At 42.2% G+C, this 13226-nt stretch overlaps 1 protein-coding gene across 3 annotated transcripts in view; it reads right to left on the bottom strand.

Moving 5' to 3' along the window:
* Nucleotides 1–2633: 2633 nt before the first annotated feature.
* samd8b (sterile alpha motif domain containing 8b) overlaps nucleotides 2634–13226 on the bottom strand; it is a 36447-nt gene continuing 25854 nt past the window's right edge. For all 3 annotated transcript variants that reach the window (XM_078199593.1, XM_078199595.1, XM_078199594.1), the window contains 3 exons: nucleotides 9553–9670; nucleotides 8918–9068; nucleotides 2634–3159 (listed from right to left, as the gene is read on the bottom strand). In XM_078199593.1, the coding sequence (XP_078055719.1) occupies nucleotides 2855–3159; nucleotides 8918–9068; nucleotides 9553–9670 (574 nt within the window). In that variant the 3' untranslated portion in view covers nucleotides 2634–2854. The remainder of the gene's footprint in view (nucleotides 3160–8917; nucleotides 9069–9552; nucleotides 9671–13226) is intronic.

Here is a 13226-nt window from a genome sequence, read left to right as displayed (position 1 = left end):
TAAAATTTAACTTTCATCCATTACCAAATTGGCAGGGTTCCACTCGTGCACTGTACAAATTGGGACAAGCTGCTATAGTTCTTTCACAATCTAACTTAATTTATTGCCATTTCACAAGGGGTGGTTACTTAATCATTGCATCAACTAGCTTGATGAGACAAGGAAACAACAAGTAGTTAAATTTTTGGATAAAAGTGGTTAATCAAGTAAAGTAACCTAATGGCAGACTTAGCAGGAACAGTGCAGGACAAAACAGCTACACACTTCTCAAAAGTGGCAATTATTTTGGTTACTGTCCGCAACTCTGCTTTGAGAGCGAAATTAAACTGCAGAATAGGGGTGGTATTAAACCTGCAATGTCACTCAAGAACTGCAGAAAAACTCACCATTTTGGAACAAATGGGAAGAAAAGGGTTTGTATTCTCGTAACGCCACCGAGACATTCATTTAGGAATTTAAATAGGAAACAGGAACAACCGACCCAGGAACTAACATTCGATATCAAAAATAGTTAGTAAGGTTTTATGGACGACTACAGGTAAATGTTGTTAGTTTAACTATGTGATAACACAACCAGTTAAGAATTTGCCTTATAAAGTCTGTTGCCGTTAAGAATTTTAAAATTTTTAAGTTTTCAGTGCATGCATAAACACTCTCATTGGTAAATGTCATTTCATCATTCTAAAGTTAAAATTCTGTAAGCTCTGCTACAAAGACTTGTAATGCATACAATTCAGGGAATGAACATTAAAGCTGAGCAGAAATTGAATTTTGCATCATTAGACAGCTATCAGTAGGAATGAAATGTAAACAATTATTGACATAACCAGCTGTGAGCATGGTACAGTCACTTCTTTCAGATCCAGTGCTATAGGTGGTTTCTATCTACACAAGACCGATCCGATACAGTCCATCGCAAATGCAGTGAAATGCTTTGCTTCCCAGTTTAACACCTTGACTTACGCTACAGATAAACACAGCCAAATCGAAATGTGCTGAGGCTGTTTAGTACAATGGCAACACATCGTTGTGCAAGACACCTACATTAAACCAGGTAGTGGTACAATTTGGAGAACGAATATTTGATTTGCAGCATACTTTTGAGTAGCAAACTAAAAGTGGTGGGTGTTGCCCCAGTGTCAACTAACCCTGGATACGTCCTTACCCACACTACATGAAGTTAGAAATTTGAATATTTCAAACTAATTTCTTTTCCAATTATCAGCATCATGGGACATACACCTGCATCAAAAAAATTCTAAAAATGATAAAAGAACCTAACAAATCAATCAATGCCAGTCTTGTGTTTTAACCTACAAATGCAATAGCAAACCTGCCCACATTTGTCCCAATTGTTTTCTGACAAATAAATTGAGTATTTGCACTGAAATACAGTGAAATTCTTACGTTATACCATATAGTCAAAATGTATATGTTGATAATGGCCAATTGAAGAAAATTAAAACTAGCTTTTGTTATGCAGCTGTTAAAATATTTAATTTCTTTTTAGAACAGTAATATATATGTGTGGTGCTTTATCACTGCAAAGGTACTACTTCACCAAAGCTGACAAACCCAGGCAAAATAAACTAAAGCTTGCAAGTCAACAGGTAAAAAGTGCTTATGATAGGTGGCTAAAGGATTATCACGATCACAACACCTCTGACATTACAGGAAGAAGTCTACCTACTAGCAGTGGTTTTTTTGCATCTTAACCTAACGGTATCAATGCTAAATGCCAGCTAAAAGAACTACCAAGTTATTTTAGAAATTGTGCCTAATTTACATTTAGATAATTCAAATAGATATTAATTGCAAATTGTATATTCTAATAAACTCTACTGACTTGTGTAAACAGGTTACAAGTGGCTCTCTGAGTTCTTTAGTCTACGAGTGCATTGTGAGTGCTTATTTCCAAGAATCACTATTAATACTGCATGGAAAAGAATTGAGGTCTGTGAAACAATTAAGTGAAGTCGTAGCTAACCATTGAACACCTCAAAACAAAAATGATTAAGACTAATATTAGTATACCCTCCAAAGGGACAGTACTGGAAAACATTTTTATTGCTTCAAGAACAGATACTTTTGAGTAATTTTTGGTTAAATACCTATGTGGTAATCAGGGGAATACCAGTGATGCAGTATAACAATGATGTTTTCCATTGGTTTTTTAAAGATTTTTTTTTTCCAGATTTCCTATGTTTAGCCCTGTTTGCTACAAGTGCAAAAGCACACTTTCCCGAAATAAAACTGCATGAAAAACACTGCAAAAACAGGGACCCGTTTCTTTTTTAAGCAAACATTATTAAGAAACCTGCCATTAGGAAAAATTCTTTCAAAGGTCTCAAATGTTCTGAACAACCCCAGCGTCTCACTGATTTTTAGAAAAAGAATTTGGTGTTAACTTTTCTCTCGAGGATAGCAAGGCAGATTTTAAATTTAGCAGTGTTAATTTGCATGGGTTGCTGCTGCTTTCTCATCACCACTACCGCGACTCGCTGTCTGACAACCCATCAGGTACAGGTACACAGCTGGGTGAAGTGCCTGTCTGTTCAAAACGTGCACATTGTATAAGGCCACCAACTGGAGTAAGGTTCCCCAAATTAAGACAATTTGACTCATTTTTGGGGGGGGGGGTGGGGGAACAAAAAGAGCACGTTTCCGATTTAGTGGACGAACCAAGAACCAAACTAACCACCAACTGTATATCAAAGTCTCCTTCCCCTTCATGTTTGCATCTGGCTTGACGCAAGCCATTGTACTAGTCTTGGATATAAAACCAACTATTGTTCCATTAATCATTTCCTTGTCCAACAAACACAGAAAATAACTCATTAGTGTGGATGGCTATTTATCCAATTAATGCTTTCAATAACCTTGGTCTGGAAAGTGGCCAACTATATTCATTTGGTACAGGGCCGTTGACATTGCATTCAAAGAACGAAAACATCGGGAACCAAATCCGTGCTCTTCGGCTTTGCTGATATGCTCGCGTGTTGGCTAGTGTGTGGTAGTACAAAAAGAGTCTTGTGGTGATATAAAATGCGATGAAGACATCAATTGAATAATGTTCATGTGCAGCAAGGATGAAGAAGATCCCGAACAGGTTCAACACCCAAGACAAGGTGTGCAAGAAGTTCCAGCTCCTTGGTGTGTCTAATTGAGAGTTGAAAAAAAAAAGAGGAAACATTAAGCATCATGTTTAATTTTCCATTTCAGCCCATTTACCATAAACAAATATATCCTCAAATGCAATACTGATTTTGAGCAATCGCTTCACAGTCTGTAATAAACTATAATCTGCTTTAATCTTCAGATTAAACTTTACCTCATCCTCCTCCAGGTACCTTTCCCTAAGAGGATTGGTGCATGTCTATGTTTGACAAAGTACTACAGTGGTTTGCCATTGCCTTTTCTCCCTGTCCCTACTGCCTGCCATCAGGGTTTAAGGGTTGGTAACCAACCTGCCTGGCCAGGCTATAAACACACCTTTGGTGGCCATCAACTCCTGAAGTGGGACTTGAACCTGGAGCTCCTAGCCCAGAGGTAGGGATGCTACCCTCAAGACCTCCCAAACATTACCTAGTCACACAATCAGACAGCACATAAAGATTCACCCCTTGTACCTGTACTGAGTCTTCGAAATCAACTAAATCACCCTTTTACCTGCAATTTGGTCCCTATTAAGCATCTGTGCAATTCCCTTTTAAAGTGCTGTTACCGAACCAGCCTAACCAGGATTCATTCATCCTTTCCACTCATCCAGGACCTTGTGGAAGAACGAACAAATCAATATTTCAGATGTAGACCTTTCAGAATATTTTGACAAAGGGCCTGGCATGTGCCAGATGAATTTCACTGCTCTCTTATAGTCGCTGCCTGACCTGTTGAGTGCCCCCAGCACTTCTGCTTGGTTTCAGATTACTAGCTTCATCAAGACCCATGTCAGAAACTCACAACCCTGAATAGATAGCATCAACAAACCCCAGAGACTGCCAACAACAGTGGCTATCCTCAGCGGCTGGTTTGATTTTTCGTCACACTAGAGGGCACTCTTGTATCAGAGTGCAATGATGAAAAACCCTGCTCACCTATTGCTGTGCACACACATAAATATGGTGAAAACGATCAGCACACTAAGAGTTATGTTTTGCACTGTTAGATTTACAGAATCATAAATCAAAATGCTTTTTAAAATCACTTCACAATATTTTCATTAGGATTCCTAAAGATGTTACTCACCTCTGACATGAACTGGAGATGCCAATTCAAGAATAAATAGAAGTTACTGTGCATCGAATCCTACAGTGCAGTAGGAGGCCATTCGGCCCATCAAGTTTGCACCGACCACAATTCCCACCCAAGCCCTATCTCCATACCCCATGCATTTACCCTAGCTAGTCCCCCCGACACCAAGGGGCAATTTAGCATGGCCAATCCATCTAACCCGCACATCTTTGGAGTGTGGGAAGAAACCGGAGCACCCGGAGGAAACCCACGCAGACACGGGGAGAATGTGCAAACTCCACACAGACAGTGACCCAAGCCGGGGATCGAACCCGAGTTCCTGGCACTGTGATGCAGCAGTGCTAACCACTGTACCATCGCATAAATGCATATGCATTTATACGGCAATTTCTACATCACTGCACTCTCCAGGCTACAACATTATAATTCTAGAATCAGATCCTGATTTTACACCACAGGACTGAGACGTGAGACAACAGTCCCTCCCAAAGCTCATGCCGATTGAGTTTGGCACCACTCAAAATACAATTTCACTGTAATGTTACATTCGGGTTTTGACATGTGTTCATTACATGCCCTGCCCTACATTCTGAGCCACTGACTTCACTAGTGGGTGTTAAGTTGAACAGGTCCTTAATGGGATACAGCCCACTTTGTGGACGTGCCCAAGCTGAATTCCTGCCCCTTCAAGCTTTTCTATAAGCAAATTGATGTTCAGCAGTTTGAAGATTAATGGAGACTTCATGAAATTGCACAGGTTGAATAATTTTAAGTTGGAAGAAAATAAACTTAATTATATGACAATTACACAGAATTTATAACAGAGAAACAAGTCATTTTAGTACAACTGGTTTATGCTTCATGAACCTCCACCCACTCTACTTTATCTTACCCCCTAACAGCCTATCCTTCTAATCTTCTCTCAGATACCTACCAGGAACTTTAGATTACAGAGCTAGCTTAAATAGAATTTTAATTATGTAAAATAAATTGAATTTGATGAGCATATAAATATACAACTGTATTTACTCAGGCAATGCACGATATTGAAATACATTGCATGAAACAAAAAAAAAATGTGGAGATGCCGGTGTTGGACTGGGGTAAACACAGTAAGAAGTCTCACAACACCGGGTTAAAGTCCAACAGGTTTATTTGGTAGCAAAAGCCACTAGCTTTCGGAGCGCTCACTGCTCCTTCATCAGGTGAATGGGAGTTCTGTTCACAAGCAGGGCATATAAAGACACAAACTCAATTTACAAAATAATGGTTGGAATGTGAATCTTTACAGGTAATCAAGTCTTAAAGGTACAGACAATGAGTCTGAGAGAGCATTAAGCACAGGTTAAAGAGATGTGTATTGTCTCCAGACAAGACAGTTAGTGAGATTTTGCAAGCCCAGACAAGTCGTGGGGGTTACAGATAGTGTGACATGAACCCAAGATCCCAGCCGAGGCCGTCCTCATGTGTGCGAAACCCAGCCACCAGTCTCTGCTCAGTGACTCTGCGTTGCCATGTGTCGTGAAGGCCGCCCTGGAGAACGCTTACCCAAAGATCAGAGGCCGAATGCCCGTGACTGCTGAAGTGTTCCCCAACGGGAAGAAAACACTCTTGCCTGGTGATTGTCGAGCGGTGTTCATTCATCCATGGTCGTAGTGTCTGCATGGTCTCCCCGATGTACCATGCCTCGGGACATCCTTTCCTGCAGCGTATCAGGTAGACAACGTTGGCCGAGTTGCAAGTGTATGTACCGTGTACCTGGTGGATGGTGTTCTCACGTGAGATTATGGCATCCGTGTCGATGATCTGGCACGTCTTGCAGAGGTTGCTGTGGCAGGGTTGTGTGGTGTCGTGGTCACTGTTCTCCTGAAGGCTGGGTAGTTTGCTGCAGACAATGGTCTGTTTGAGGTTGTGCGGTTGTTTGAAGACAAGCAGTGGGGGTGTGGGGATGGCCTTGGCAAAATGTTCATCTTCATCAATGACATGTTGAAGGCTCCGGAGAAGATGTCGTAGCTTCTCCGCTCCGGGGAAGTACTGGACGACGAAGGGTACTCTGTCTGCCATGTTTGTCTTCTGAGGAGGTCAGTGCAGTTTTTCGCTGTGGCGCATTGGAACTGTCGATCGATGAGTCGAGCGCCATATCCTAATCCTATGAGGGCATCTTTCAGCATCTGGAGCGATTCTCCTCATCTGAGCAGATACGGAGGGCTTGTCCGTAGGGGATGGCTTCTTTAATGTGTTTAGGGTGGAAGTTGGAGAGGTGGAGCATCATGAGGTTATCCAGGGGCTTGCAGTACAGTGAAGTGCTGAGGTGACCGTCCTTGATGGAGATTCGTGTGTCCAAGAATGCAACTGATTCCGGAGAGTAGTCCATGGTGAAACTTGTTGATGTCATCATATAGTTGTTTCAGTGATTGTTCACCATGAATCCAAAGGAAGAAAATGTCATCGATGTACCTTGTGTATAGCATCGGTTGCACAGGATAGCACAGGACCTTCAACCGATGCTATACACTAGATACATCGATGACATTTTCTTCCTCTGGATTCATGGTGAACAATCACTGAAACAACTATATGATGACATCAATAAGTTCCATCCCACCATCAGACTCACCATGGACTACTCTCCGGAATCGGTTGCATTCTTGGACACACGCATCTCCATCAAGGACGGTCACCTCAGCACTTCATCGTACCGCAAGCCCACGGATAACCTCACGATGCTCCACTTCTCCAGCTTCCACCCTAAACACGTTAAAGAAGCCATCCCCTATTGACAAGCCCTCCGAATACACAGGATCTGCTCAGATGAGGGGGATCGCAACAGACACCTCTACACGCTGAAAGATGCCCTCATAAGAACAGGATATGGCACTTGACTCATCAATCGACAGTTCCGACGCGCCACAGCGAGAACCACACCGACCTCCTCAGAAGACAAACACGGGATACAGCAGAGTACCCTTCGTCGTCCAGTACTTCCCCAGAGTGGAGAAGCTACGACATCTTCTCCAGAGCCTTCAACATGTCATTGATGAAGACGAACATCTCACCAAGGCCATCACCACACCCCCATTTCTTGCCTTCAAACAACCGCACAACCTCAAACAGACCATTGTCCGCAGCAAACTACCCAACCTTCAGGAGAACAGTGACCATGACACCACACAACCCTGCCACAGCAACCTCTGCAAGACGTGCCGGATCATTGACATGGATGCCATAATCTCACGTGAGAACACCATCCACCAGGTACACGGTACATACTCTTGCAACTCAGCCAACGTTGTCTACCTGATACGCTGCAGGAAAGGATGTACCGAGGCATGGTACATTGGGGAGATCATGCAGTCGCTATGACAACGAACAAATGAACCCCCCTCGACAATCACCAGGCAAGAGAGTGTCCTCTTCCTGTTGGGGAACACTTCAGCGGTCACGGGCATTTGGCCTCTGATCTTCGGGTAAGCGTCCTCCAAGGCAGCCTTCATGACACACGGCAACGCAGAGTCGCTGAGCAGAGACTGGTGTCCGGGTTCCGAACACATGAGGACGGCCTCGGCCGGGATCTTGGGTTCATGTCACACTATCTGTAACCCCCACGACTTGCCTGGGCTTGCAAAATCTCACTAACTGTCCTGGCTGGAGACAATACACACCTCTTTAACCTGTGCTTGACCCTCTCTCCACTCACACTGTCTGTACCTTTAAGACTTGATTACCTGTAAAGACTCGCATTCCAACCATTATTTTGTAAATTGTGTTTGTGCCTTTATGTGCCCTGTTTGTGAACAGAACTCCCACTCACCTGATGAAGGGGCAGCGCTCCGAAAGCTAGTGGCTTTTGCTACCAAATAAACCTGTTGGACTTTAACCTGGTGTTGTGAGATTTCTTACAAAAAAAAGGAACAGGGCTATTTTGAAAGTTGTGGAATAAAGCTTTTGGGGGCAATCTTACCGGCTCATACGCCGGTCGATCAGTTTGACGAGCAAGTAAGATCGAGCGAGAGGTGAAAAACCAGGTTCGCACCCAGTTTCTCGCAATATTACCAGCCCTGTTCTGCCGGCGAGTCAGCCTGGGAAATCAGGGCACAAGCACAATTGCATCCTCGAGCAGTCTGCAGCCGGCTTCCTGGCATGAGTAGACTCTGTCCACTCCCCCCTACTGGCGAGAATCACATTTATTTTCTCTATGTGCCATAACGTCTGGGAGCTCGCCCAAAAAATGGGCGCGATTCTCTCCTATTTTCACGCTCGTTCAGCACTTAGAATTTGTTTGGTAAGATCGCCCCAAATTTCATATAGTTCAAAACCTAGTAGTTATAGGCATGTTAAGTACAGTTCACAAGCTTTAGGGAACGTTTTATATCATTAAGAAGAATGTACATCATTCAACAATTGTACCAGGCCTTCTTGTGACTGAAGTAACATTTGACATTTACTTAGAGTCATAGAGTCACAGTAAATTAGTTTTGTGGATTTCTCTCTCATTTAAAAAATGAAACTCTTCACACAACTTGTTTCCAAGATCTTAGTCACGAATAGTTAGGAGTACACAATAGCTAGAGTCATTGCACTAGCATCACTGTTGGTAACAAGTCATTGTCTTATTTTAAAATAAAGATCCTTGGCCTACTATGGTTAAGAGCATTTTTATACTTACATTCTGTGACAAAGAAGTTAAGCATGGTGATGACAACTGTGTGGCCACTGAACATATAGTCTCCACAAGTATGTACACCTGTTAGTGTCATTCCAAAACCACTCCAGATAGCAAGTGCCCTTTGAAACTTCGCCCACACATCTCCATACAGCTGAAAAAGAAAACATGCATTGTTAAACAAAGATCTCTGGTTAGCTCCACAGCTTTTCTCAAGATATCCAGAGGTTAATTTGCAACCTCCGAAAAACTGCATAAGTTTAAACGATGACTGTATCATTATGATTTGCAGGGAGGGTGTCTGGACTACAATGACCCTTTGCAATGCTTTCAATATTAATTGTCACAGTGCCCCTTTTACTGATATAATGGATTGCTTTGTATATTTGCCACTTCCAAATGCACAAACCTCGCCCTTCACATTCAGCTTTGCAAAGTGTGTAGAAACTTGACGTGCTCACTTTTAATGTATAACCTTCTCACACCAAAACAAAACTTGTGCATTTATAGGCCAGATATTTGATTTATCAACAAGAAATTTTGCAAAAGACTTTTTTAAAAAAGAAATAAACATTACTACCATGAGCCATCTTATTGTACAATTAACTGTTTGGTCAGCACAGTTCACACACACTTACTTTTCCAGAACACTGTAGATGATGACCAGGCACAGAGAGTGAGGTAACAAACATAGTAACACAACGCAACAGGAACACTGTTCCCATCAGGCTACACATGCGGCGAAAAAGGATAGACCTGCAGTGTAGTGAAAAAAAACAGCCAGAAATAGTTAGTAAGCAGTGCAGTTCAGTCCATAACTCTGATTAAAATACTCTTTATCACTGTATTCAAAACAGATTTACATTCTCCATTCCCCTCAGAAGACAAAAATCACACATTCCTTTGATTTTTTTTTAAACAATGCACTGAATACTATTGATTTCCTGCACATTGTATTTGAGCATCAAAAGCTGAAGGGGCCCTTTAGAGAAAAACCTTTTGAAGGATTATTTTTTTGTAAACTTTTAGAGACTTTCTTTTTTATTATAAAGTTAGTGCTTAAATGACAACAGCAATTTTTTTTAAATTGTACGCATCACAATTAAGGAAACCACAAAATAGTTTTTCTTTAAAACTTCATTATTTCCCCTCCTGTAGCGGTGCTTCTATCCTATTGACCCGAGAATAAGTTAGTATGTAACCAAGACCCTGCTTATTCTATGAGAAGGTACATGGGTGTCAACCCGGGTGAAAATCTGCATTCAAATCCAACATCCATTCGGCACTGCAGCACAATGAACCCCTGACTGCAGATGTGAACTCGTTCAGAGTTTGTCAGAGCACCAGCAGTGTAACAAAATAGGGGGAGATGGTGGCGTAGAGATAATTGTCAGAATTTTACTACCTCGCCCACCCGAGGCTCTTAAGATCCCGCCCGAGGCCAATGAAGAATGCCGTTCTGTCAGCCTCGGCAGCCCTGATTCTGGGGCGGGCACGCCGGTAAAATTCCAGCCAATGTCACTGAACTAGTCATCCAGAGGCCAAGGCTAATACTCTGGGGGCATGGGTTCAAATCCCACCACAGCAGCTAGTGGAATTTAAATTCAATTAATTAATAAGTCTGGAATATAAAGCTAGTTTCAGTAATGGTGACCATGACTACGAACATCGATTATTGTTAAAAACAAACCTGCCTGGATCACTAATGTCCTTTAAGGAAGGAAACCTGCCATCTTTATCTGGTCTGGGCCTACATGATTCTTGGTTGACTCTTAACTGCTCAGTTCAAGGGCAATTAGGGATGAGTAACCAAATGTTAGCGACATTTGCTAGCGACACCCACATCCCATGAAAGAATACACTGTTCCTGTATAGTTTGGAGTGAGCAGGCCACCTGATTTCAAAACATTTATTGCATTTATAATAACTTTCTCTCCGAACTAGAAAGTCTATTAAGTTTAAGGAACATTTTGAAACAATCAGGTTTTCGCTTTTATTTGTCAATTTCTTTTGTGAAGAAGTGAGGTGGATCTGTTCTTTCATTTTTGATGCTTTTACTGAACAGATACGGGGCACAGATCCCCTCTGCTGATCAAGTCACTTTCTCAAAACCAACTGAAAAGCATTTCTTCTTCAATCCCCCTCACTAGTCAGTCTCATGAGCCTGATGCTGAATTCATCATCAGCAATACTGGACAAACTTGCTAACAGTGCAACTGAGAGTGACGAGCTCTTCATCCCTTCCTAAGCTGGACTCAAACCCAGATCCCACAGGTGAAAGCTCAGTGCTAAAATACACAGCCTGACCTCTGCGTTTCCCATTTATTGGATACTGCATAACACTACATAGCTGACCGTCACTACCGAAAATAAATTTCTAAACAGGAGATAAAGAGAAACAGATAATTTACCATTCCTACAGCCTAAAAGAAAATAGCTAGTAATTTCAGTGAAACATCATTCCCATTATGACATTAGTGGTGCTTTCTATTAGAGAGCCAGTGAATCAGGATAGCTAAGTAGCAACACATGATGACATGTTTAGTATCATTACAGCATAATATATACTTAAATATGGTGCATAAATCTCACTATGGTACACTCCTGGAAGGATTTCCTGTGAATTAAAGTCCAAGGTCTGTAAAAAAAACACTGGGCATATTTTAGTTGGGATTTTATCATCTTACCTTGGAGGCTGCTGTCCCGTTCCCACCCCCAACTGCTTCCCATTAACTCCTAAATAAGTGAGTAATTCTACTGTATGCAAGAAGCCAGATAGTGAGGATTAGCAGTGATGGTGCAGGGCCAGGGAGAGAGGTCAGGGACCCTGGTGCTTCTTGTCTCCGGGTAACACCGACAGTATGGTGTGAAATCTGTTTTCCTCAGGAAAGACCAAGCTTCAATTGAAGTTAATTGAAATCTTGAAGATGAGAAAATTGACTGACCAACTTACCCCAATCAGTGAATTCACTGTGGTGAAAGGTGCCAATTCTGATGGACACAATTTGAACATTTGGAAATTATTTGGACTCTTCACCCAGAGAGTTAAAAGAGTCGTGAAAGAAAAATGATAAGACAAAGCTATTGGTTCAAGCTGGTGGGGATGAAAGTAATGACTTGTAGAGGCATGAGGTGCTTTACCTTACCTTGCAAAAGTTGCACTCCAGCTGTGAATGGCACTCCATTGGCAGGCAAAGTGGAATCAGGGCCACACTATCGAGTGGTAGGCGGTCGGATCGGGAAGCCAGGAAAGGTGCCACTCACCATTGAGAGACAGTCTGTCAGGAGTGAAACTGGGGAAGGGACCACTCACCATTGAAAGGGAGTGCGTCAGGTGGGAGGCCAGGGAAGGGGTCTTATACCATTGAGAAGCAAGAGGTCGGGTTAGAAATGGCCCAGCCCAGTACACTAATTATTTGGTGATAGAGATTAAGTGATAAATCAATGCAGGCTTAATGTTTCACAATAATAACAGCAATCGTTGGTTGAGTAGCCTGGCGATCATGATGATCTACACACCAGATTGGCTGTTTTTGCACTGACCATTCAGATTGTCAGACTCTCAGCCAATGGAGGTGGACTCCCATTGACTGGACCCCACTGGGTCCCAGTGATTAATACCACGTGCACCTTCTCCTCTCCCATAACATGGATCAGGACATTAGGAGGGGAGGGAGAGAAAGAATAGAATAACTGATTCCAGTTTGTCTTCAACCAATGTTCACACATTAATGCACTTCAGGTGAAACCACTGGACAGACATTAGGAACTGGCAGCCTCGCTATTTATTCCTTTCACTATTTGCTGTGCCTCCCCTTAGTCCTGTCCAGATAATAGACCTGGAATCAACTGGGCTCTTTGCAATCTGGACAGCCCAATATATCATAGGACCAAATGTGATAAATAGTTGTTTTTCAGATTGGAGGAAGGCTTGTTGTGGAGTTTCCCAGAGGTAAATATGAGGATCCTTGCTCTCCCTAATATACATTCAATAATTAGACAGTGGTGTGCAGGGCATGATTTCAAAATGTGCAGATGATACAAAGATTGGAAGCATTGTCAACTGTGATTAGGATAGTCTTGAACTTCAAAAGAGCAGACATAATGATGGACTGGGCAAACAAGTGGCAGATGAAGTTCAATGCTGAGAAGTGAGAGGTGATTCATTTTGGCAGGAAGAGTATGAAGAGACAGTATGAAATAAATAGAGTAACTCTAAAGGAGGTGCAGGAACAGTGGGGCCTTGGTGTATATGTACAAAAGTCAATGAAGATCGCAGGGCATGTTGAGAGAGCAGTTAAAGCATATAGTA

Source organism: Mustelus asterias, chromosome 28 (assembly GCF_964213995.1).
Source record: "Mustelus asterias chromosome 28, sMusAst1.hap1.1, whole genome shotgun sequence".
Lineage (NCBI taxonomy): Eukaryota > Metazoa > Chordata > Chondrichthyes > Carcharhiniformes > Triakidae > Mustelus > Mustelus asterias.
Note: the sequence above shows the minus strand (reverse complement) of the source record. Positions and strands in the feature narration are given on the sequence as shown.